The sequence below is a fragment of the Natator depressus genome, chromosome 20, assembly GCF_965152275.1.
Source record: "Natator depressus isolate rNatDep1 chromosome 20, rNatDep2.hap1, whole genome shotgun sequence".
Classification (NCBI taxonomy): Eukaryota; Metazoa; Chordata; order Testudines; family Cheloniidae; genus Natator; species Natator depressus.
In genome coordinates, this window is record NC_134253.1 from 21,986,367 (window position 1) to 22,011,987 (window position 25,621).

General features: G+C 53.9%; 2 protein-coding genes across 5 annotated transcripts in view; one reads left to right on the forward strand and one right to left on the reverse strand.

Moving 5' to 3' along the window:
* Window positions 1–1,011: 1,011 nt before the first annotated feature.
* On the forward strand, window positions 1,012–11,108 carry LOC141974819 (cAMP-dependent protein kinase catalytic subunit alpha-like). The gene is made up of 7 exons (XM_074934807.1): window positions 1,012–1,182; window positions 1,265–1,537; window positions 6,366–6,448; window positions 7,200–7,326; window positions 7,569–7,664; window positions 7,781–7,903; window positions 9,135–11,108. Exons 2-7 carry the CDS (start codon window positions 1,400–1,402, stop codon window positions 9,429–9,431), a joined length of 864 nt encoding a protein of 287 aa, XP_074790908.1. The 5' UTR covers window positions 1,012–1,182; window positions 1,265–1,399; the 3' UTR covers window positions 9,432–11,108.
* Window positions 11,109–12,473: 1,365 nt separating this feature from the next.
* The window catches only part of LOC141974959 (cAMP-dependent protein kinase catalytic subunit alpha), a 43,734-nt gene continuing 30,586 nt past the window's right edge, over window positions 12,474–25,621 (reverse strand). For 2 of the 4 annotated variants that reach the window (XM_074935041.1, XM_074935040.1), the window contains exons 2-10: window positions 21,437–21,498; window positions 20,078–20,206; window positions 19,800–19,898; window positions 16,772–16,854; window positions 15,907–16,033; window positions 15,563–15,658; window positions 15,323–15,445; window positions 14,096–14,260; window positions 12,717–13,328 (exon numbers count right to left, since the gene is read on the reverse strand). In XM_074935041.1, the coding sequence (XP_074791142.1) occupies window positions 13,203–13,328; window positions 14,096–14,260; window positions 15,323–15,445; window positions 15,563–15,658; window positions 15,907–16,033; window positions 16,772–16,854; window positions 19,800–19,898; window positions 20,078–20,140 (882 nt within the window). In that variant the 5' untranslated portion in view covers window positions 20,141–20,206; window positions 21,437–21,498 and the 3' untranslated portion in view covers window positions 12,717–13,202. Of the gene's footprint in view, window positions 13,329–14,095; window positions 14,261–15,322; window positions 15,446–15,562; window positions 15,659–15,906; window positions 16,034–16,771; window positions 16,855–19,799; window positions 19,899–20,077; window positions 20,207–21,436; window positions 21,499–25,621 lie in introns of all 4 variants that reach the window. The other 2 variants (XM_074935037.1, XM_074935038.1) reach the window with 2 other exon arrangements.

A 25,621-nucleotide genomic window follows, 5' to 3' on the forward strand; every position in this document is an offset into this window, starting at 1 on the left:
CTAAGCGAAACCCCTCGGTACTGGGAATGAGCCCCCCTCCCATCAGCTCCGGGCCCCACGGGCTGAGATCCTCTGACCTCCCACCCAACCTCGCTTTCCTGCCGACTCCCCAAGGACACCCCCCGGCAGTCCCAGCTGCCCCAGCCTGGCGTGCGGGAAGCAGCTGCAGAACTGCCAGGCAGGGAAGGAGCCAGCGTGTCTGGCATTGATCAGCTTGGAGTTTGTCCATGTGGGAAGCTTTTAAATCCTCGGTAATTTCCTTGGGTGTTTCGAGCAAAGTGGGGAAGGTCGGGGTGGGGTAAGGGCCGAGGGCTGACCGAAGTGAAACAGAGACCAGAGCCCTGGAGGTGCCTCACCCTGGAAACGGGAAAGAAAGAAGCAAAGGGGAGAGGGATAGCTCTGTGGTTTGAGCATTGGCCTGCTAAACTCAAGGTTGTGAGTTCAATCCTTGAGGGGGCCATTTAGGGATCGGGGCAAAAATTGGGGATTGGTCCTGCTTTCTGAGCAGGGGGTTGGACTAGATGATCTCCTGAGGTCCCTTCCAACCCTGATATTCTATGAAAGAAAAATGTAGGAAAGAAAGAAAGAATCCAAGTCTCCCAGGAGAGTTGGTGCCTGGGTCTGTCTTTTAACCCTGCTCGTGGTTAAAGCAGCTCCCTCCGTCAGTAGGGGGCGCCAGTGCTGGACCCTTGCTCTAGGACACCTACACTTTTTGGACCAATGATCCAGACACGGCAGCGTTTGGGGGACTTGCTTAGGAACCCAGTGACCTCATTGATCTAGGCCAGGGATGGGCAAACTTAAAAATAGCCAGAGCTTCGCGAACCAGCTGAGCAGCGGGGGACAGCAGAGCAGCACACAGCAGGAGTTTGCCTGGGATTGGTGAGTATCCGAGTGCTTGTTTGCTGAGTAAGTATCCGAGTGTGTGTGTGTTTGTTGGGAGGGCAGTGTGAGAGCCTGAGCGAGTGCCTGATTGGCTGGTAGCCTGCAGGGGGCGGGCCTTGGGGCTGTCTGTCTGTTTGTTTCAGGGAAGCCTGGCTGTTTAAAAATAGCCAGAGCTTCGCGAACCAGCTGAGCAGCGGGGGACAGCAGAGCAGCACACAGCAGGAGTTTGCCTGGGAGTTCACCTGGAGTGAGCCCAGGGAGGCTTACATCTTGTCAACTTCTCTGAGGAAGCTCATAGTAGGAAAGTGATATGGAAGGGGGGGGGGGGTTCAGCTGTTGTGACCTGCACTGGATGTGCCATGTTTGTCTTCTTCCACAGGACAGAAGCGACTTTGTCTGTACAAAGTGCAAGCTGGTCTCCATATTGGAAGAGAAGATTGAAGGTCTGGAGCAACAGATAACGACCCTGCGTTGCATACGAGAATCTGAGGATTTTCTGGACAAACGTCAGTATATGCTTCTACAGGCGCAAAGCTCTAAAGATTTAGAGCAGGTTGCACAGCGGAGCCAAGAGGCCAGTGAAGAAGCTTGGCAACATGTGACCTCCAAAAGAAGAAGGGGGAATGTCCGGGTTCCAGCAACGCAGACACAGGTAACTAGCCGCTTTCATGTTCTCTCCACAGGTACCATTGCAGAGAGTGGACCAGACGATACATCTGGGGGGAGAAAGCAGAAGGAGACTCCGCTGGTTGGAAGGCATGAGATGCGATGTCCTGAGGTTGGCGGTTCCACGACCACCACTCCCAAGAGAAGGAGGCGGGTGGTGGTGGTCGGGGACTCTCTCCTCTGGGGGACTGAGTCATCTATCTGCCGCCCTGACCGGGAAAACCAAGAAGTCTGCTGCTTGCCAGGGGCTAAGATTCACGATGTGACGGAGAGACTGCCGAGACTCATCAAGCCCTCGGATCGCTACCCCTTCCTGCTTCTCCACGTGGGCACCAATGATACTGCCAAGAATGACCTTGAGCGGATCACTGCGGACTACGTGGCTCTGGGAAGAAGGATAAAGGAGTTTGAGGCGCAAGTGGTGTTCTCGTCCATCCTCCCCGTGGAAGGAAAAGGCCAGGGCAGGGACCGTCGAATCGTGGAAGTCAACGAATGGCTACGCAGGTGGTGTCGGAGAGAAGGCTTTGGATTCTTTGACCATGGGATGGTGTTCCATGAAGGAGGAGTGTTGGGCAGAAACGGGCTCCATCTTACGAAGAGAGGGAAGAGCATCTTTGCGAGCAGGCTGGCTAACCTAGTAAGGAGGGCTTTAAACTAGGTTCACCGGGGGAAGGAGACCAAAGCCCTGAGGTAAGTGGGAAAGCGGGATACCGGGAGGAAGGACAGGCAGGAACGTCTGTGAGGGGAGGGCTCCTGCCTCATACTGAGAATGAGGGGCGATCAGCAGGTTCTCTCAAGTGCTTATATACGAATGCACAAAGCCTTGGAAACAAGCAGGGAGAACTGGAGGTCCTGGTGATGTCAGGGAATTATGACGTGATTGGAATAACAGAGACTTGGTGGGATAACTCACATGACTGGAGTACTGTCATGGATGGTTATAAACTGTTCAGGAAGGACAGGCAGGGCAGAAAAGGTGGGGGAGTAGCATTGTATGTAAGGGAGCAGTATGACTGCTCAGAGCTCCGGTACGAAACTGCAGAAAAACCTGAGTGTCTCTGGATTAAGTTTAGAAGTGTGAGCAACAAGAGTGATGTAGTGGTGGGAGTCTGCTATAGACCACCGGATCAGGGGGATGAGGTGGATGAGGCTTTCTTCCGGCAACTCACGGAAGCTACTAGATCGCATGCCCTGATCCTCATGGGTGACTTTAATTTTCCTGATATTTGCTGGGAGAGCAATACAGCGGTGCATAGACAATCCAGGAAGTTTTTGGAAAGCGTAGGGGACAATTTCCTGGTGCAAGGGCTAGGGGAGCCAACTAGGGGGGGAGCTTTTCTTGACCTCCTGCTCACAAACAGGGAAGAATTAGTGGGGGAAGCAAAAGTGGATGGGAATCTGGGAGGCAGTGACCATGAGATGGTCGAGTTCAGGATCCTGACACAGGGAAGAAAGGTAAGCAGCAGGATACGGACCCTGGACTTCAGGAAAGCGGACTTCGACTCCCTCAGGGAGCAGATGGGTAAGATCCCCTGGGGGACTAACATGAAGGGGAAGGGAGTCCAGGAGAGCTGGCTGTATTTCAAGGAATCCCTGTTGAGGTTACAGGGACAAACCATCCCGATGAGTCGAAAGAATAGTAAATATGGCAGGCGACCAGCTTGGCTTAATGGTGAAATCCTAGCGGATCTTAAACATAAAAAAGAAGCTTACAAGAAGTGGAAGGTTGGACATATGACCAGGGAAGAGTATAAAAATATTGCTCGGGCATGTAGGAATGAAATCAGGAGGGCCAAATCGCACCTGGAGCTGCAGCTAGCAAGAGATGTCAAGAGTAACAAGAAGGGTTTCTTCAGGTATGTTGGCAACAAGAAGAAAGCCAAGGAAAGTGTGGGCCCCTTACTGAATGAGGGAGGCAACCTAGTGACAGAGGATGTGGAAAAAGCTAATGTGCTCAATGCTTTTTTTGCCTCTGTCTTCACTAACAAGGTCAGCTCCCAGACTGCTGCGCTGGGCATCGCAACATGGGGAGTAGATGGCCAGCCCTCTGTGGAGAAAGAGGTGGTTAGGGACTATTTAGAAAAGCTGGACGTGCACAAGTCCATGGGGCCGGACGAGTTGCATCCGAGAGTGCTAAAGGAATTGGCGGATGTGATTGCAGAGCCATTGGCCATTATCTTTGAAAACTCGTGGCGAACGGGGGAAGTCCCAGATGACTGGAAAAAGGCTAATGTAGTGCCAATCTTTAAAAAAGGGAAGAAGGAGGATCCTGGGAACTACAGGCCAGTCAGCCTCACCTCAGTCCCTGGAAAAATCATGGAGCAGGTCCTCAAGGAATCAATTCTGAAGCACTTAGAGGAGGGGAAAGTGATCAGAAACAGTTAGCATGGATTCACCAAAGGCAAGTCATGCCTGACTAATCTAATTGCCTTCTGTGACAAGATAACTGGCTCTGTGGATGAGGGGAAAGCAGTGGACGTGTTGTTCCTTGACTTTAGCAAAGCTTTTGACACGGTCTCCCACAGTATTCTTGCCAGCAAGTTAAAGAAGTATGGGCTGGATGAATGGACTATAAGGTGGATAGAAAGCTGGCTAGATCCTCGGGCTCAATGGGTAGTGATCAATGGCTCCATATCTAGTTGGCAGCCGGTATCAAGTGGAGTGCCCCAAGGGTCGGTCCTGGGGCCAGTTTTGTTCAATATCTTTATAAATGATCTGGAGGATGGTGTGGATTGCACTCTCAGCAAGTTTGCAGATGACACTAAACTGGGAGGAGAGGTAGATACGCTGGAGGGTAGGGACAGGATACAGAGGGACCTAGACAAATTAGAGGATTGGGCCAAAAGAAATCTGAAGAGGTTCAACAAGGACAAGTGCAGAGTCCTGCACTTAGGATGGAAGAATCCCATGCACTGCTACAGACTAGGGACCGAATGGCCAGGCAGCAGTTCTGCAGAAAAGGACCTAGGGGTTACAGTGGATGAGAAGCTGGATACGAGTCAACAGTGTGCCCTTGTTGCCAAGAAGGCCAATGGCATTTTGGGATGTATAAGTAGGGGCATTGCCAGCAGATCGAGGGACATGATCGTTCCCCTCTGTTCGACGTTGGTGAGGCCTCATCTAGAGTACTGTGTCCAGTTTTGGGCCCCACACTACAAGAAGGATGTGGATAAATTGGAGAGAGTCCAGCGAAGGGCAACAAAAATGATTAGGGGTCTGGAACACATGACTTATGAGGAGAGGCTGAGGGAACTGGGATTGTTTAGTCTGCGGAAGAGAAGAACGAGGGGGAATTTGATAGCTGCTTTCAACTACCTGAAAGGGGGTTCCAAAGAGGCTGGATCTAGACTGTTCTCAGTGGTAGCAGATGACAGAACAAGGAGTAATGGTCTCAAGTTGCAGTGGGGGAGGTTTAGGTTGGATATTAGGAAAAACTTTTTCACTAGGAGGGTGGTGAAACACTGGAATGCGTTACCTAGGGAGGTGGTGGAATCTCCTTCCTTAGAAGTTTTTAAGGTCAGGCTTGACAAAGCTCTGGCTGGGATGATTTAGTTGGGGACTGGTCCTGCTTTGAGCAGGGGGTTGGACTAGATGACCTCCTGAGGTGCCTTCCAACCCTGATATTCTATGATTCTATGAAACTCCCTCTCCCGTCACCTCGTTCAACCAGTAACACCCAGGGAAACTGAGTCCCACCCCCTCTGCATGCAAACCATTGAAGAAAACAAGGAAAAACCAAGAGAACCCCCCCCACCACTTCATCACTGTTGCCAGAACAGAATACACGTGCTACTCATACAATGCCCATCACTCCCAATAAGGCGGATGACCTCTCCTTGCTGGCCAGTCAGGATCAGGTCATCCTGGGACTCCAGCTTCTGCACGGTGTGCTTGGCAGGGTGTTGAGGTCTGGTAGCGCTGATCTTGGGCTGTGTCCTGGAGCTGGTTCCCAAGAACTTCCTTTTGGACCCCAGTTTATAGAGTGAAACTTGAGTCCTGCTTAGCTCTGGACCCTCTTTCCAGGGCTAGCTGGAAACTGACACTGGGCTCGAGGGCAGAGGCAGTGGTCTCCGCGTGCGCGGGTGCTTAGTGCTCATGTTCTCATCACTGAGCCGGGTCGGGTCTCACTAGCGGAATGGTTTTGTTGGGCTCAGCGAAGTTACTTCGGAGGCTGCTCTTTGACTTTGCAGCCGTGAGAGAGGATGGAGCCAGCCTGGTCAATTTCACACTCTGCTTTTGACCAGTTTCACTTCCTGCTTCTGCTCTTTTGGGGTGTCCGACCTGGCGACACATTGGGTTTCCCCTTTGATCATAGACGTCACAGCTGGGAAATCCATCTTATCCCCGCCCATCCCTGCCCCTAAACCAGAGGAGGGGGAGGGGTTGAATTTTCTAGGGCTCTAGTACGAAATACTCCAAACAAATAAAGCTTGCGCCCTCTCATTAGTGAGTCTATTCCCCAGCCGCATCTGTGCAGCAACTCCCACTGCAGGTGTGTGCCTGGGACCTTTGGCACCACGGCGCAGCCCCTCTGGCCCTTGAGCCAAAGGAGTAACAGCAGCAGCTGGTGGCAATAGTAGGCTGTTATTGCCCAGACAGCAGGTGCACTGCATTGTGTGCTATGGGGAAGCCAGGCCAGTGCATCAGGCTCCCTTGAGGCATGTGGGGTTAGTGCCCTGAAAAGGATGGGGCTAATAAAGGAGCAGGGGTGTGGTGAGCAGCTTCATCCCAGTGTCACAGGCACTGACGGGGGGCCAGAGTGGCTCCATCCCTTGCACTCAGTTTCCTTCTAGGATAACTCCATTTCCTTCTAGGATAACTCCAATCTGTACATGGTGATGGAATACATCCCGGGCAGGGAGATGTTCTCCCACCTACGGCGGATCGGGAGGTTCAGGTGAGTGTTGCCACGGGAGCCAATGTTGGGGACAGTGTCACTAATGGTTAAAGCTGGGTGGCGTTTAGACTCCTGGGTTGTATCCCTGGCTCAGGGAGGACAGTGGGATCTAGCACTTAGAGCAGAGGGACTGGGAGTCGGGACTCCTGCGTCCTATTCCTGCCTCTGCCATTCACTCCTTGTGGGAAGGGGGGAGAATCACTCTGTGCCTCAGTTTCCACAGCTGTAAATTTGGGATTTAGTTCAGTAGAGAACTGGACCTTTTATCCACTAGCAGCATCTGCAGCGACACTGGCTTTGATCCTCCTGCTGCAGGGTGTGACCTGATCCCCAGCTGGGCTGGTCAGGAAGGGATTCCCCATGGGGAGAGCTGCTGAGGTCTTCTGCCAGCATTAGCCACAGTCAGTGGCAGAGATGCCAGGCTAGATGGAGTCATGCTGGAAGGAGCTGGGGGTCCATGGGTGTCTGTATTGAGGCTAGGAGCGAGATGCTGGTCTGGGAGGGGCTTGCCCTGGGTTGCCAGGCTGGATAGAGTCAGGGGTCTAGCAATGGTGGGTGGGATGTGTGTGCTAGGGCTAGTGGTCTGGCTTGGGCAGATGGGGCCACCGGGCCGATAAGGGTTGGGGCATCTTGCCTGGGGATCTATAAGGAAGTTGAAGGTGTGGGTGGCAGGGGACCGAGGGTGCTGGGCTGGCTGAGAGGGGGCGGATCTGGCCCGGGATGCCCACATTCTTCTCCCACCTCATTGCAGTGAACCTCACGCCCGGTTCTACGCTGCTCAGATCGTCCTGACCTTCGAGTATCTGCACTCGCTGGATCTCATCTACCGAGACCTGAAGCCAGAGAATCTCCTGATAGACCAGCAGGGCTACATCAAGGTGACGCTGCCGCCCCTCTCCCACTCCTTCCCGTCCCCATCCCAGTGCTGGCTCCTGGCTCCCTGGAGTGATCTCCTGCCTGTCCAAGTCTCTCTCTGCTGCCATCCCCTTCCCAAAGCCAAGACACCCCCAGAAACATAACACGGATAGAATACATCAGTCATCTGCTTCCTCCCTTTCCCTCCTGCTGTCACAGCCCCTGGGCTGATCCAGCTTCTCCCCTCTCTGTGTTTTGGCTCCAGGTGGCGGATTTTGGTTTTGCCAAGCGGGTGAAAGGCCGAACCTGGACTCTGTGTGGGACCCCGGAATACCTGGCCCCCGAGATCATCCTCAGCAAGGTACACTGGGGAGGGCCTGTCTGCTGCCTGATCTCTAGCTGATCCCTGGCCACCAGGTGGTTCCTCCCGGTCCCCAAATATTTGGTGAGTGACCCTGGCCTGCTTTCCCTGGGCAGGGTTATAACAAGGCTGTGGACTGGTGGGCTCTGGGCATCCTCATCTATGAGATGGCAGCTGGTTACCCTCCGTTCTTCGCAGACCAGCCCATTCAGATCTACGAGAAGATCGTCTCTGGCAAGGTATTTGGGCTGTGGGAGGGGACACTTGTGTGATTTTGTGTGTGTGTGGGGGGGAATTTCGCCAGCAAAAGGGGGGTTCCAAGTCTCAGCAACCGATCAAAGAGATGCTCACATGCTGCCCCCCACACACGCTAATTCCCTCACATGCTCCCCCAATCCCCAAGACATGGGCATCCTCCCTGTCATGTATCCCATTCCCCTGCACCCCAACACATAGACCCTCCCTTGCCACATACCCCTGTTCTCCAACACATGGACATCCTCCCCACTGTGTCCCCCACACATGGACCCTCCCTCGCCACGTACCCCTACTTCCCCAACACATGGACTCCATCCCCCACCCCATCACCATTGGGCTCCCTGTAACTCTCATGGGGACTCCTGGAACAGGTGCCTTTGGTTTTCTTATACACTGTTGTGAATTGCAAAACTCTCCTCAACCCTGCTGTGTTGCAAGACTAAACATTCCTTAAAGACATCCATCATCTCCAGGCACTGGTAGAGCACTCATCACCATAGTAACCAAGAGCCCATAATATTCCTCTGTCCACCCCAGCGCCTTCTCGCCAAGGATCTCCAAGCACTCGTTTCAGACACAGTCAGATTTAAACCTAGTGGAGTTTTAAAAAAACAAAGTTGTGTGGCCTAGTGGAACTCAACAGGCCTGGGTTCTGTTCCCGGTTCTCCTACCAGCCTGCTGAGTGACCTTGGGCAAGTCACGTCTCCCTGTGCCTCAGTTTCCCCTTATGTAAAATGAGGATAGTGGTGTGGCAGCCCTGCTTTGAGATCTGTAGAGGAAAAATGCTCAATAAGAGTTGGGGGGCTGCTGCTAATGAACCATTTCAGCTCCTGTGTCAGTCCTCAGTAGCCTGAGGACTAACTTCTTGTCCACTCATTGTCCTGGAGTGTTTTTAAAGGGCTTGTTATTTATTATTAGGTGTATTACAATAGTGCCTACAAGCCCCAGTCATGGGTCAGGACCCCCCTGTGCTATGGGTCTCTACATTACTAGGTGTATTACGGTAGTGCCTAGGTGCCGAGGTGTAGCCCAGGACCCCTCTGTGCTATGGGGCTGTACATTATTAGGTGTATTACGGTCCTATCTCAGCCCCCAGGCATGGCCCAGGACCCCCCTGTGCTAAGGGCTGTACATTACTAGGTGTATCTATGAATCTAGCCACGAGGGCAGGGCAGGTAAAAGCCAGACCTCTGTGTCTCCTCCCCACCCCAGGTCCGGTTCCCTTCTCACTTCAGCTCGGACCTGAAGGACCTGCTCCGGAACCTGCTGCAGGTGGACCTCACCAAACGCTTTGGCAACCTCAAGAACGGGGTCAACGACATCAAGAACCACAAGTGGTTTGCTACCACCGACTGGATCGCCGTCTACCAGAGGAAGCTAGGAGGGCGGCGGCAGGCAGAGGAGGGCCTGGGTAACTCCCACCTGGTGCAGCCTCTGTCAGCAGGAATTGAACCTGGGATCAGCAGTGCCCAGGCCTCTAGGAGCGCATTGGTTACTGGGACTCTGTAGCAGGGTGTTGTGGCTGGGTCCAACCACTAGGGGGAGATATGCTCACCCAGCATTGGTTTAAAGTCGGGAGCCCTCAGTCACCTGTTTGTAACATGGTGGCAAAAGCAAGGTCCTGTCCCCACCCCCTGAGGATAACAGCCTCCTTCTGCTGCTGCCAGCTAATGGCGTTATTCCTCCATGTCTGGTGGGAGAGGGCTGTGCTGAAGGTTCTGATTAAAACCCTTCTGATGATGCAAGTGGGGGCTCTTACGGGGATCCAAGGGGCTCATGACCCCCTGCCCTTCCCTGATTGCAAAGTGAGAGGAGGGGGTTCTGGCTAGATAAAAGGGGGCTTGAGGAGGCGCACATCAAAGGCCCATTTCCCGTGTCTGACTCACTCCAATGTAGAATGGGATCGAATTTGAAACCCTCAAATTCTCTCTCAAAACACAATTGGTTTCCAGCCTGATCACACTTGGAACTCCCTTGTGTGAGGGGCTGTACGGAAGGGCTCATCACTTTCATTTTATTCCTGATCAACTACCTTTCATTCACAGGGGTTTCCTCTCTCCCCCCCCACCACACTGGGAATTAGCTGGCCTCTCATTACCTGATCCCCTTTGGAAGCAGATTCACACACATGGCAGGAGTTCCCCTGCAGTAAGGAAGGAGTGCACATATCCACACTTTGAGGAGAGTATTCTGCTTCTGGCAATCCCCTGCATTGCTGCACACCGGGGTCGGCCTGGCTGTTCACCTCTCCTGCCCCGGCCTCATAAGGCTAGATTATCGATTTAGACAGGACCACTGTGAGCACCTCATCTGACCTGCGTAACACAGGCCACAGGACTTCCCTGAATCAACTCCTGTTGGAATTGGAGCTGATCCTTTAGAAAAACCTCCCATCTCGATTTAAACAGCGTCAGTGATGACAAATCCTCCACGATGCTTGGTGAATTGTTCCAACGGCTAATTACACCTCCCTCTCCCCACCCCAGTTAAAAATCTGCCCTTTTTTCCAGTCTGAATGTTTCTAGTTTCAGCTTCCAGCCACTGGCTCTCCTTCGACCTTTGTCTGCTAGCGGGACTAGCCCATTATCACAGTTTTATTCCCCATGTGGGTACTTGGAGACAGGGCTCACGGCACCCCTTAACCTTCGCTTTAAGAAGCTCCTTGCCTCTCAGCATAAGGCAGGTTTCCCCCCATTTAATCGTTCTCATGGCAACTCTCTGCCCCTCTCCAATTTTTCCCCTTCCTTCTCGAATTGTGGGTGTCAGACCTGGCCATGGTATTCCAGCAGCTGTCGCCCCCCGCCAGACACCGAGATAAAATAACCGCTCCGCTGCTGCTTGCGCTGCCCGTTTATCCATCGGCCAGACGGCCCCCACCCCCTCATTGACGCGCGGACACTCGCCCCTTGGGGCTTCCAACTCCAGGCGAGTTCAGGTCCCGCTTATGGCAGCCGCCGGCCCCCCGGCTCCAGCCCTGAACTCCTTGGGCCTCCAGGGAGAGAAACAGCTCCCGGCTCATCCCAGCCACAACAACTGTCCCCTGGAGCCCAACAGCCCACACGCCAGTCTGATTTTATTTTTTTTAAACAAAACTTTATTGGTAATTGTTTCAAATATGTTGACAACAAAGCACACTGTTAAAGAGGAAGTGGGGGCTGGGGGGGGTCGTTTTGTTTTTTCCAGTGAAACAAGTTTTGTCGGAGGACACAGATGTGTTTCCCAGGGCGGGGCGGATGATACCCCCCCCCCCCCGACTGGACTCTCAAGCTTCTTTGTGGGAAAGGGGGATTTGAGGGGAAGGGGGGAGGGCTAGCCACAGGACTCCCCCCTCCGCTCCTGACAGCGCTCATGTATTTATAATATATATAATTTATCTATGAAACCAAAAGAAGCTCACACACCTTTGCCCCGGAGAGAAACAAGAAATTCAACCGGCTGGTGAATATACACAGTGGGAGACAGGCTGGGGGGGTCAGAACAGGACCACCCCACTGATGCACTGCATTGGGGGGGGGGAGGGAGGATAAGTAAAGAATCAGACAGGAAGAAAAGTAAATGAACAGAACAAGAGCCCCCCCCACACGCACCTTCCCTCCTCCCACATAAAGCAGGATCATGGCTAGGTATCAGCACCCTTCCCCCACCCCTTCCAACCTGACCACAGATCTAATGGAGTCGCTCCCTGGGGAGGTGGGGAGATCAGGGCCTAGTTGGGATCCTGTGTTCCTTGCCCCCCCCCCCCTCCCCATTTGCTGGTATCTCCTCCCGCCTTGTCATCTTAAAATGTAAATGGAAAGCATAAAATCGGAGGTACAGAATGGAGCCCCAGGGGAGAACCCTGCCCCCCACCAGAAAATCCTTTAAGGTTATTTCTGCAGGGCACCATTTGGCCTACGGGGGGAGGGAGGGAGAAGAGTGTACAAGCCCCCACTGACCTGGGCGAAAATAACCAAGTGCCCCAGAACCAGATCCTCCTGCACCCCCCAACCCGACACACAAGAGGACAGACCAAAGAAGGGGTGAGGGTGGGGGGCTGCTCACATTCATAGCCCATATTCAAAAAGCAGCATTTTATTTCCAAGGGGAGCTAAAAATCCAAAACCCACCAGGGAGATCCCCTCTCCCAGCACCTCCATTCCAGCCTGTAACAGACCCCCAGATCTTCCCCCGCCGGTGTAAGATACCCCCAAACCAGACACCCTGCAGAGAGCAGTGGGGGTGGGGAAATAAGGTCAGATTCTACCTGAAAAAAAACCAGATCTCTCTCTCGTTTTTCCTTGCTAAAACCTAGACACATTCAAAGCTTGGAGAGTTAAAATTCGGGGTGGGGGGGGGGGGGGAAGAAGAGGGGAAGGGAGGTGTCACCAGGGATGGCGGGGGCTGATGTAGGGTAAGGTAGCCCAGCCCCAAGCCTGGATTTTTAAAACCTCTTCCCCCCCATGCCCCAAAGGAAAATAAGGTTTAATTTACTTACTTTTCATTTAAAAAAAAAAAAAGAAGCAACCCCCCCCCCCCCCCCCCAAGTTTATAAAATGAGACAAGATTTCCCTCCTTCTTCCTCTTTCCAGAGTGGTGGTGGGGGGCTGGGATTTTGTCTCCCCACCAACTCCCCGTCTGTGTGTGTGTGTGTGGGGGGGGGGATTCAAAGCTATTCTGGAAGCCAAGATGTTGATCTGTCATGACAGTGCATCTTTGCTCCACACCCTGCTCCCAGAAGGCTTTGCAAATAGCCATGAAGATGGGGGGGGGGGGGGGGGAGGAATTTGATGGCAAAATACGCCCCCTGCCCCCCCTTCAAAAACTAAAAGCCACCAATAAAGCCGGCCAGGACGGTGGGGGTACAGCACGTGTGGATTAAGAGACAGCGTGGGGGTAACCGGATCGGTGCGAGGGGGTGGAAAGTAACCAGTGGGAGCTGAGTGTGTGTGTGTGTGTGGGGGATCTGTTTAAACCCCCGGTGAGGGGGGGATAATGAGAGCTGCAGGCTTGTGATGGCGGGGGGGGAGGAAAGCATGTGCAAGTGGGGGGATCAGGGGTGCGCATGGGAGAAATTAGACTCCTGCCCTTCTCCACTGTCGTTTACTCAGTACAGGTTTAGAATAAGGGGTCTCCCGCTCCCCCCCAAACCAGATCCAGGCAAATCCCTACCCCCCTCCCACAAAAATAAAACACACAGGCAAGGAACTCGGGTCTTTCTGCTGATCAAAATCAACCCCGCCCCCACCTGCTCCGTGCGCACCCTCCCGAGCGGGGGGAGGGGGGGGAAGGCTGTTGCTGGCCCTAGAACTCAGCAAACTCCTTGGCGCACTTCTCAGTGATGGAGACCCGGATCTCCTCTTCCTCGTAGTCGTCGAAGTTACTCGTGTCGCCGGGGCCTTTGCACTTTGGTATAAAGGGAGCTTCCACCTGCAAAGGGAGGGGAGGGGGAGGTTGGGGACGAGGTGAGGGATCAACATTTGCATCCCCCCCCCCCACTCCTGGGTCTGCTAGGGGTGCACGATCAGGCCCCAACTTTGCAACAAGGCAGGCAAGGATCAGCCCCGCCCCACCGCCTACTCTCCAGCCAGAAACCCGCACACTTTGCAATCATGGAAGGGGGAGCCCATGACCCCGCTTAGGAGCCCACGAGCAGGGCCCCCAGCACTCTTAAGGATACAGGATCGGGCCCCTTCGCAACCAGATGAGGGATGCAGGATCAGCGCCTCCTCAAGCCCCCTTTTATCTAGCCAGAACCCCCTCCTCTCATTTTGCAATCAGGGAAGGGCAGGGGGTCATGAGCCCCTGGGATCCCCGTAAGACCCCCACTTGCATCATCAGGAGGGTTTTAATCAGGACCTGCAGCCCAGCCCTCTCCCACCAGACATGGAGGAATAACGCCATTAGCTGGCAGCAGCAGAAGGAGGCTGTTATCCTTAGGGGGTGGGGACAGGACCTTGCTTTTGCCACCATGTTACAAACAGGTGACTGAGGGCTCCCGACTTTAAACCAATGCTGGGTGAGCATATCTCCCCCTAGTGGTTGGACCCAGCCACAACACCCTGCTACAGAGTCCCAGTAACCAATGCGCTCTCACAGGCCTGGGCACTGATGATCCCAGGTTCAATTCCTGCTGACAGAGGCTGCACCAGGTGGGAGTTACCCAGGCTCTCCTCTGCCTGCCGCCGCCCTCCTACCTTCCTCTGGTAGACGGCGATCCAGTCGGTGGTAGCAAACCACTTGTGGTTCTTGATGTCGTTGACCCCGTTCTTGAGGTTGCCAAAGCGTTTGGTGAGGTCCACCTGCAGCAGGTTCCGGAGCAGGTCCTTCAGGTCCGAGCTGAAGTGAGAAGGGAACCGGACCTGGGGTGGGGAGGAGACACAGAGGTCTGGCTTTTACCTGCCCTGCCCTCGTGGCTAGATTCACATATACACCTAGTAATGTACAGCCCCTAGCACAGGGGGGTCCTGGGCTATGCCTGGGGGCTGAGATACGACCGTAATACACCTAATATGTACATCACCTAGCACAATGGGGTCCTGCTCCATGACTGGGACTTGTAGGCACTATCGTAATACACCTAATAATAAACAACAAGCCCTTTAAAAACACTCCAGGACAATGAGTGGACAAGAAGTGGGGGCGGCTACTGAGGACTGACACAGGAGCTGAAATGGTTCATTAGCAGCAGCCCTCCAGCTCTTATTGAGCATTTTTCCTCCACAGATCTCAAAGCAGGGCTGCCGCATCACTATCCTCATTTTACATAAGGGGAAACTGAGGCACAGGGAGACGTGACTTGCCCAAGGTCACTCAGCAGGCTGGTAGGAGAACCGGGAACAGAACCCAGGCCTGTTGAGTTCCACTAGGCCACACAACTTTGTTTTTTTAAGACCCCACTAGGTTTAAAGCTGACCGTGTCCACCACGAGTGCTTGGAGATCCTTGGCGAGAAGGCGCTGGGGCGGGCAGAGGAATATTATGGGCTCTTGGTTACTATGGTGATGAGGTACCTGGAGGTGACTGATGTGTTTAAGGAACGTTTAGTCTTGAAACGTAGCAGGGTTGAGGAGAGTTTTGCAATTCACAACAGTGTATAAGAAAACCAAAGGCACCTGTTCCAGGAGTCCCCATGAGAGTTACAGGGAGCCCAATGGTGATGGGGTGGGGGATGGAGTCCATGTGTTGGAGAACAGGGGTATGTGGCAAGGGAGGGTCCATGTGTGGGGGTGCAGGGGAATGGGATACATGACAGGGAGGATGCCCATGTGTTGGGGATTGGGGGAGCATGGGAGGGAATTAGCATGTGTGGGGTGCAGTGTGTGAGCATCTCTCTGATCCGTTGCTGAGACTTGGCACCGCACTTTTGCTGGTGAACCCCCCCTCAAAATATCACACAAGTGTCTCCTCCCACAGCCCAAATACCTTGCCAGAGACGATCTTCTCGTAGATCTGAATGGGCTGGTCCGCGAAGAATGGGGGGTAACCAGCCGCCATCTCGTAGATGAGGACACCCAGAGCCCACCAGTCCACAGCCTTGTTATAACCCTACCCGGGGAAAGCAGACCACGGTCACGCACTGAATATTTGAGGTGTGGGGGGAAACCACCTGGTGGCCAGGGATCAGCTAGAGATCAGGCAGCGGACAGGCCCTCCCCAGCTCACCTTGCTGAGGATGATCTCGGGGGCCAGGTATTCCGGGGTCCCACACAGAGTCCAGGTTCGGCCTTTCACCCGCTTGGCAAAACCAAAATCCGTCACCTGGAGCCAAAACACAGAGAGGGGAGAAGCTGGATCAGCCCAGGGGCTGTGACAGCAGGAGGTGAAGGGGGGGAGCAGATGACTGATATATTCTGTCCGTGTTACATTTCTGGGGGTGTCTTGGCTTTGGGAAGGGGATGGCAACAGAGAGAGACTTAGACAGGCAGGAGATCACTCCAGGGAGCCAGGAGCCAGCGCTGGGATGGGGACGGGGACGGGAAGGAGTGGGAGAGGGGCGGCAGCGTCACCTCGATGTAGCCCTGCTGGTCTATCAGGAGATTCTCTGGCTTCAGGTCTCGGTAGATGAGATCCAGCGAGTGCAGATACTCGAAGGTCAGGACGATCTGAGCAGCGTAGAACCGGGCGTGAGGTTCACTGCAATGAGGTGGGAGAAGAATGTGGGCATCCCAGGCCAGATCCGCCCCCTCTCAGCCAGCCCAGCACCCTCGGTCCCCTGCCGCCCCCACCTTCACCTTCCTTATAGATCCCCAGGCAAGATGCCCCAAACCTTCTAGGCCTGGTGGCCCCATCTGCCCTAGCGCACACATCCCACCCACCATTGCTAGATCCCTGACTCCATCCAGCCTGGCAACCCAGGGCAAGTCCCTCCCAGACCAGCATCTCCCTGCTAGCCTCAACACACACACACACACACAGACCCCCAGCTCCATCCAGCCTGGCCTCATCTAGCCCTGGCATCCCTGCCACTGACTGTGGCTAGTGCTGGCAGAAGACCTCAGCAGCTCTCCCCATGGGGAATCCCTTCCTGACCAGCCCAGCTGGGGATCAGGTCACACCCTGCAGCAGGAGGATCAAAGCCAGCGTTGCTGCAGATGCTGCTAGTGGATAAAAGGTCTAGTTGTCTACTGAACTAAATCCCAAATTTACAGCTGTGGAAACTGAGGCACAGAGTGATTCTCCCCCCTTCCCACAAGGAGTGAATGGCAGAGGCAGGAATAGGACCCAGGAGTCCTGATTCCCAGTCCCTCTGCTCTAATTGCTAGATCCCACCGTCCTCCCTGAGCCAGGGGTACAACCCAGGAGTCTAACCGCCACCCAGCTCTAACCATTAGTGACACTGTCCCCAACATCGGCTCCCATGGCAACACTCACCTGAACCTCCCGATCCGCCGTAGGTGGGAGAACATCTCCCCGCCCGGGATGTATTCCATCACCATGTACAGATTGGAGTTATCCTAGAAGGAAATGCAGCAGAAACTGAGTGCAAGGGATGGAGCCACTCCGGCCCCCCGTCAGTGCCTGTGACACTGGGATGAAGCTGCTCACCACACCCCTGCTCCTTTATTAGCCCCATCCTTTTCAAAACACTAACCCCACATGCCTCAAGGGTGCCTGATGCACTGGTCTGGCTTCCCCATAGCACACAATGCAGTGAACCCGCTGTCTGGGCGATAACAGCCTACTACTGCCACCAGCTGCTGCTGTTACTCCTTTGGCTCAAGGGCCAGAGGGGCTGCGCTTGGTGCCGAAGGTCCCAGGCACACACCTGCAGTGGGAGTTGCTGCACAGACGTGGCTGGGGAACAGACTCACTAATGAGAGGGCTCAAGCTTTATTTGCTTGGAGTATTTCGTACTAGAGCCCTAGAAAATTCAACCCCTCCCCCTCCTCTGGTTTAGGGGCAGGGATGGGCGGGGACAAGATGGATTTCCCAGCTGCGACGTCTATGATCAAAGGGGAAACCCAATGTGCCGCCAGGTCGGACACCCCAAAAGAGCAGAAGCAGGAAGTGAAACTTGTCAAAAGCAGAGTGTGAAATTGACCAGGCTGGCTCCATCCTCTCTCACGGCTGCAAAGTCAAAGAGCAGCCTCCGAAGTAACTTCGCTGAGCCCAACAAAGCCATTCCGCTAGTGAGACCCGACCCGGCTCAGTGATGAGAACATGAGCACTAAGCACCCGCGCACGCGGAGACCACTGCCTCTGCCCTCGAGCCCAGGGTCAGTTTCCAGCTAGCCCTGGAGAGAGGGTCCAGCTGGGGCATGGGCACAGCACCCCATGCTGGATGGTCAGAGACCTTTTTCTGCAGCCACATTAGGAGAGCAGGAGCCAAGAAGCAGAAAGTCACATCCTCACATTCCATCTAAATTATATCAAAACAATGTAATATCAGGCTGTTAAGAAGACTCCTGTCCGAAGAGTGCCCAGCATCACCAGGCAAAGAAACAGATCTTAGGATGCTCAAAGGAATCACTTAGCAGCAGTGTGGGTGTGAAATCTCTACTTCTTGATTGTTTTCCCTTTCTGGTCCCCGCTTCTCTGTTGTTTATCGGTCTGGTTCTTTGATTGTTTCTGTTCCATAACTAATTTTGCCAGGTGTACATCAACAAAGGTGGCGAGGTACGCCTGGGTAAAGAATTGTTTCATACTATGTTCGGATTGGTCAGAGAAGTATTTTGTAATACTTCAGTAAAATGATGGGTTAAGGTAGAGCTAAGCAGGACTCAAGTTTCACTCTATAAACTGGGGTCCAAAAGGAAGTTCTTGGAACCAGCTCCAGGACACAGCCCAATATCAGACCTCAACACCCTGCCAATGACACTGGGCAGAAGCTGGAGACCCAGCACGACCTGATCCCGACTGGACACCAGGGAAAGTTGGTCTGCCTTATTGGGAGTGATGGGCATTGTATGGGGAGCGGGTGTATTCTGTCTGGTAACTGTTAATAAATAGAGGTTAAGGATATTACGGTGTGAGGCTCTTTCACTGGGAAAAGACCCAGCGAACCCAGAGTGTGAGGTGATGCCCTGAACCCAGGGAAGGATGAGGGTGGGTTCCTAAATTAAGGGGGTTACGCCTTGAGCCCCATGACAGGGAAAAGGTGGTACCCTTGAGTGTATGGGGAACAATGCCTGAACCCTGGGGTACTCTAAGGGGATGAAGGGAGCTCAGCCCATCCTTGGTCTCCCTGCTCAGGCAGTTCTGGTCTGCATGACACAGGCCTTCCTGACCCTCTACCAACTAGACAGGCCCCAACGCCCTAGTGGTACCTTGATGGGGCCCAGTCAGCATGTACCAGGACAGACTCCTAGCTCAGTGGGGTAAATCCAGAGCAGCCGCATTGATTTCAATGACGTTCTCCCACAGGTACACCCACGGATTCAGCCATGGGGTATTCATTTTACGCTGTCGTAGGAGAAGCGATTGGCTCAGCGAGCCAGCCTGTGTGACAGCAGCAGCTGGCCCCAGTGCCACTGTGTCACCCGAGACTACACAGCCCAGCCCCAAGCAGCTGGCACGGAGCAGGTGGGACATTTCTATTGTAGCAGCTTCCGTGGACAAGGAGCCAGAGATCAAAGCTATTTAACCCTGGAACGATGAGGAGCCCCAAGAAAATGACTCTGCCAGCACTGCCTGCTAACATGCCCTTCACCCTAGCCTCCAGGCTCCTGCAGGGGCTGCGATTTATCCTGCAGCTTCCTCTGAGCTGACAACTCTTCCTTGCTACAACCCACTAACCACAGGCTTACAGAAGAGGAGACAGGTCTCTCTTCAGAACCAGCCCCTCTTTAATCAGGCCAGCCACAGGGGGTGCTGTGGAGCTCTAAGGCACAACTACCTTTGCTCTCCCCCCTACACACAGGGTGTAGCTCACAGGCCCCAAAATCCAGGTTCAGGGAAGAGGGTCCAAGCCGCATCGCTGGGGCCTGAATTTTAGCTTTCACAGAAACTCCATCAGGAGGAAACGATCCCACGTGATGGTTTCAAAGTCTCCACAAAGCCAAATTTGCATGAAGTTAAGTTAGGACTTCCTCAGACTCCCCTGCAAGCCAGACCTCATGCCCTAGGGCCAGCGCGTGGGAGCCGGAAACTGAAACTGACTAGGAACGAAAGCAAAACTGACCAGGTTGCGGGGGAATTATCACTGTTCAAAACCTGGAGTCAAAAGCAGAACAGAAGAGAGTGAAAAGGGGGAATGATCCAAACTGATTTTTCTTAGCTCCAAACCTGATCCCAGACGTCACGCCAGAAAGGTTTGTTCTCAGGATACAAGAGATGCAGACTGTGCCCTTCGATCCCTTCAGCACAGCTTTGGTTTTAAATAGGAAACAAATCAAGGGGATTGTGGGAGTCAGGGGGGAGACACAGCCCAGGGCCGGGCTGGCAAGCGAAGGACACCTACCTTGAAAGAATACTCTAGCTTGACGAGGAATGGAAAGTTGACGGCCTGGAGGATCCGTTTCTCGTTGAGGGTGTGCTCAATTTGTTTCAACTTCACTACCTGGGAGAAAAAAGAAAGTAGCAACATCAGATCTTCCTCTGCTGGCGCAGCACCCCCTGCGCCTCCCACGCACTCCCCTCTCCGGCGTCCCCACGCAGGGTTCAGTCCCAAATCCCTCCCCCACACTGGGGAGTCCACAGCCCCAGGCCAGATATTTGTGGCAGCCCCCAGCGTCTTACCTTCTGTTTATCCAGGATCTTCATGGCATAGTGATTCCCGGTCTCTTTGTGTTTCACCAGCATCACCCTCCCAAATGAGCCCGTGCCCAGGGTCTTGATTCGATCAAACTGATCCAAACTGGCCGTGTTCTGGAAGGGGGAAAACAAACCTGACTGGGGGGGAAGAGGGGAAGAGACAGACAGACTGGTCCTGGGGGCATCAGGAAGGAATCTGCTCATGACAGTGGGATTTGCACACCAAGACTGGAGGGGTCTTTAATGACCACAAGGGGGTCAGAGCTTTGGTTTTTATAGCTCATCAGAATGGCAGCCCCTCCAGGGTCAGCACTGGCTGACAGGAGAGCGCCCCCTACTGAGCCCGCCACTCCCTGCAGCACAGCACCCCCTAGCCCCGCACTGGGGTTGTTCTTGAGAACATCCATATGAAGTACATGTCACATTTCACCACCAGAGGGCGCCAAAGGAAGCCACTACATTTTTAAGGAGACACTGACAAGGGATTCCCTGCTCCTTGGGCAGAACCAAACTCCAGTTGCAGACAGGTGACCCGCCCAGCTCCATTCAGTGGGGCTGGCAGGGGCGGGGCTGGGAGTCAGGACTCCTGGGTTCTAGCCCTCGGTCTGTGAGGAGAGGGAGTGAAGTGTAGTGGTCAGAGGGCAGGAGACTAGGAGTCAAAAGATCTCTTCCTAGTTCTGCCACCAACTTCCTATACCCATGACCAAGTCCCTTTCCCCTCTGGGCCTCAGTTTCCCCATCTGTGCCATGGCGTTAATGACACAGGGTGTGCGGGAGGACGAGCAAAGTGACAGTGCTGCAGAGGGACCAGCAGCTCTGCCTCAGGAATTATCCACAACCACCCCAGGCGGGATTTCCAGCAGGGACAGACCCAGGGCACTGGGGCACTGCGCTCAAGCGCAGGCAGCAAATGGAGGCCCTTTGAACAGGGTCCCTGTTAGCACAACCCCCCTGGGAGCCAATCTGGGGCGGGGCTGGGCTGGACGACCACACTGGAGCCTCGGAAGGAGGATGGGGGAGGGGGAGACAGGCTGGATCAGGAGGAGTCCCACATGGTTAGTGTCCCCCTCCCTCAGCAGAGTGGAGTGGAACCTACAGAGTTCTTGGCCCTCCAGCTACCAGAGGGCAGGTTGGGGAAGGGGGGAGGGAAGAGCAACATGGTCCACTCAGCCCCACCCCCCCAGGAGCAAAAACAACCCCCAGACCATCAGAGGAGGCTGTGTGGCAAGGTGGCTCAGTGATGGGGAAAGAGATCCAGGGGGTGACTGTGGAGTAATCAGCCTGGGGCTGCAAAGGCCTTGACTGGGCTGGGGTGGGGGGTGATCTGGGTTGCGGGCACAGTACCTGAGAGGGGCTCTCCCATTTCTTGAGGAAGTCTTCTTTGGCTTTGGCTAGGAACTCCTTCACTGTAAGGGAAAGAGAGAGGGAGCAGCGTGAGGAGTCAGGAGGGGGGGCACCCAGCCTGGTGGACAGAGCTCCCATTTCAGCCCCCCCCCAAACGAAAAGGCACGCAGTCAGAAAGCAGGTGAGGATTTTAAACGTATCAGCGGGATGGTGGTGCCAGATTGGATACAAAGGGTGGCTCAGCTGCGGATTGGCTAGAGAGAGGTCCATGTGGGGGAGCTCCCGCAACACCCCCACCCCTGTGCTTTCCTCTGGACACATCGAACAACCTCGTCAGGGAGGGCTAATGCAGCCCTCAGCGCCTATCAAGGGGGTGCACTTGTGCCTCTATCCCCCCACTGAACATGCCACTTGGGGTGCCTGTTCCACGCCCCTCGACACAGAACCTGCACCTCACAAGAAGACACTTGTACAACCCTCCAGTCAAATGACGTTAAGATGCATGGATCACGTTGCCCTAATGGGAGGATACGGGATCTACTACTGCTGCCAGCAAAGGGGGGTGAAGGGGAAGGAGATTCCCCCTTAGCTCAAAGGGCAGAGGCCTGTGTGTAGCCTTCTCTCAACCATGCAGGCATCGCAGATCAATGACACCAAGAGCCCACAAGGGGGTGCTCCGTGCACACACACAGAGCTGCAGAAGGCAGCCGTGAAAGTCGCAAACCCCAGTTGGGCTTTGCCCACAAAGGGGTTAAAACAACCTGCCACAGCCTCCACAGCAGCAGCCTGGGACCAGCCAAGTGTCCCGCTCTCTGGCATCCAGCCAGGTGATCCTTCCTTCGCCAGCCGGGCTCCCTGTCCTTGCTGCCAGATCCCAGAACCATGGGAGGGAGGAAGCGGGATGGGGGTTGGAGCAATCTGCAGCATCTGGAGGGATATTTGGTACCGAGAGCCCCTTTTATCTTCGCTGCCTCCTGCTGCTCCCAACAGGGACAAGTCCCGCAGCTCTTCACAGTGCAAGAGATGCCCACGGGATTTGAATGGCTGCAGCAGCGAGGCCAAGCACAGAGCAGCAGCAGGGGACTGGCTTTGAACCCAGAGCTCACCCCTGCCCCCACCATCACAGGCAAGTCTCCCCCACACCGGAGGTGTATAAAGTTAACTGCCTCCCCCAGGGATCATTGGTGCTCAGACGCCAGGGAGGGGACAAGCTCAAAGCCTAGATCCAGATCTGGGTGCTGCAGTTCTTGGGGGTCACAGATGCACAACCCAGGAGTCAATTCCCTGCCGGCCCCCTCTCTCCACTACAACCCACTCCCTTCCCAGAGCTGGGGACAGAACCCCAGGAGCCCCCCACTTTAATCACTAAATAGCAACACTTCTGTGGAAACCCGGCATCACCGCGCTCTAGTCCTGTCATCCCTGCCCTAAAGAAAGGGCTGAGAAATGGGTCAGGCGAGGGCCTGAAATGCACCAGTGAAGCAGGACAACATCCTACAGATGTGACTGATTCACTGCTGGAGGGAAGGAGACCAAGATTACGGGGATTCCCCTGATCCCACAGGACAGGGCAGCCCTGAAAGGTTTCTGGGGATCAGCTATTTGCTGGCTAACTATCCCGCCCACACTCTCTTCACCCTCTAGTCCCCACAGCCCATCTCCCGTGGAGCCCCACAGAGCGGGATTGAATTCACATCTGCTTCCCCCCAGACGTTCAGTCTGTCTGACCTACTTTCACTTTGTCTCCTACTCTCTCTGGATTATTTATAGAAACAGGCTTGGTTCACCAGCCACTGTCTCCCACCATCGATCCCAGCCCCAAGGGGGCGGGGAAGAGGGATCCTTGCATGGACACAGGACAGAGAAGACAATTTCCTGCACTATCCTGGCCGTACCTTACAGAACTAAGTTTAAGTAGCTTAGGAGTTCATTGTATTACAAAGGCAGGCGGTTATGTATTATTGTGGGACCGTATGTGACGTCGCCGATGGAAACCCAGGGAAGGGTTATGGGCTTTGAGGGACCATCTGAAACTATGGGGACTTTTAAAGTTAAGTACATTTCCCAGGAAATCTCTAAGGGGAGGGGTATGCAAACGTAACGCCTCTGGTTGTGCAAAACCTCAGCCGCTGGAAGCCGCTCACCGAGGAGAAACCCACTGCCTGTGAGTTACCTGGCTGGAAGCGGGGTGATCTTTGGAAAGCTTATTAGCAGGCGTGCTGGTTCTTTGCTGGTTTTTAAGAGGTTTTCCCTGAAATGCTTTTACCATAAGAATCAATGTGCTTGCTAACAGCTGTGTGGTACCTTATACCCGTGGAGACTGGGCTGTTTGTCGCCTCTGAGGAAGGAGGGAAAAGCAGGCCGGCTGAGGCAGTCTGGCTTGCTGGAGAACTCACAGTGTAGGCAGGGAGCTGTGCAGCCTGGAAATCCCCCGTGCAGGAAGGAGAGACACGCAGGTCTCTGCCCAAGAGAGGTGATGACTGGGAGCCAGAAGCCTAAGTGGCTTCCCTGGCTGGACCATGAGGGGCAAATACAGGTGCAGTTGCCCTGACCTGCGACACCCCTCCCCCCACTGTTCTTCCCTGGCATCATCCACACCAGATCAATGCCTTGGGAGGGGAGATCAGCCATTCTGCCTTCTTCTGGAGGTCTAGGAAGACTTGTGAGGCTCTGCTAATCAGTTACATAAACTGGGGGCAGCCCCAGACAGTGATGGAGGAATCTTCTCTGCATCACCAGCCTCTAATTTACTTGGCCCAACACCAATAATTTGTTCCCTTTTTGGGCTTGTCTCATCTCAGTCTCTCGTTCTTTCTCTTCAAGGCCCTGGGCCTGGGCCATGGACCCCTAGAGCCGAAAGCTCTGGGATGGGGATTGTGGCTGACAGCCCCACTCCTCCAGTCCCACAGCACTTTCTACCACCCAGGTGTAGCTCATCTGTGAGAGGGACAGAGCTTCTTTGGGAGCCCATCCACGAGGGTGGAACTGACTGCCACAGGATCTAAGGATCATCTCAAACTTCCCCACCTCTTCCTCCTAGTGCTATGTGCTAAACACAGCACAGCACAGGCATATAAAAAGAGACCCTACGAAAACCAACACCTCCACTGCACACACAGCTCTCCCCCTGGTGAAAGTACAGAACCCAGGCACAAGGAGTCCTTGGTTGCAATCAATATCTCTGGGGGCTACGGTAATTAAAAAACCATTTAACGAGCAGCCAATTCAAATTTGGCCTCCAAAAATGTAAGTTTTGGTTAACCCCCACCCCCCAATGCTGTCTAAAAACAAATCCTGAAATATTCCAATTATTTTTAAACTAAGTCCCACTTGAAACAGACGAAGGGTCCCTCACCCCTCTTGCAGCTCAGAGGGGCCTAGAGTGAAACTGACTTTCAGCAGGAGTGAAATTGATACCACTGAGATCTCCTTTGCTAAGCAGACAGACGTACCTATCTCAGGGTTTTATACGGATGCCCAGCTCCCTAGTATATGAGCAAAAGCAATAGCGGGAACAGGGTAACATTTTCCAAAGGGCTTATAGGCTTTAGGAGCCTGCATGCCATTGACGGTAACTCGTAAATAGTAAATGGCAAACTGGATTTTTAGAATCCTCTCGTTTTAATAACCCCGAGATTTTGTAGCCATTCCTTTCCAGCTCAGTGGCCTTTCAGCTGAGAGAGCCCCTTTAAAGACCCATGAACACATTTCTATTCATGTCAGTTTTGTCAGATGGCACAAATCTGGCATATGAAACTAATTGACTGTGTCTAATTACACAATAGACTAACAAACTGACCTTTGCAAGGAAAAACACCAGTGGATATCGGCTAATGGAGACGTTTTCATACTGCTAATCTTTTGTACCACCTTTCAAAGAACTTAGCAAAACCTTAACTTCCTTAGACCTTCAAGGAGGTAGGTACTATTTCCTTTTTTATGGGCAGGGAAACTGAGGCAGGCAGCTGTGACCTTGCCCACTGTTGCACAGGAAGTGGAAGAATTGAGAAGAGCACCAAGAGTCCTGACTCTCAGGAATAGAACCCAGGAGTTCTGATTCTCAGTCTCCTGCTCTAACCACTAGATCCCACTCTCCATCCCAGAGCCAGGAATCCCAACTCCCATTCCTTACTCTGACTGCTAGACTGCACTCTTGCTTATCACAATGCATCCAGTTCTCTTGTA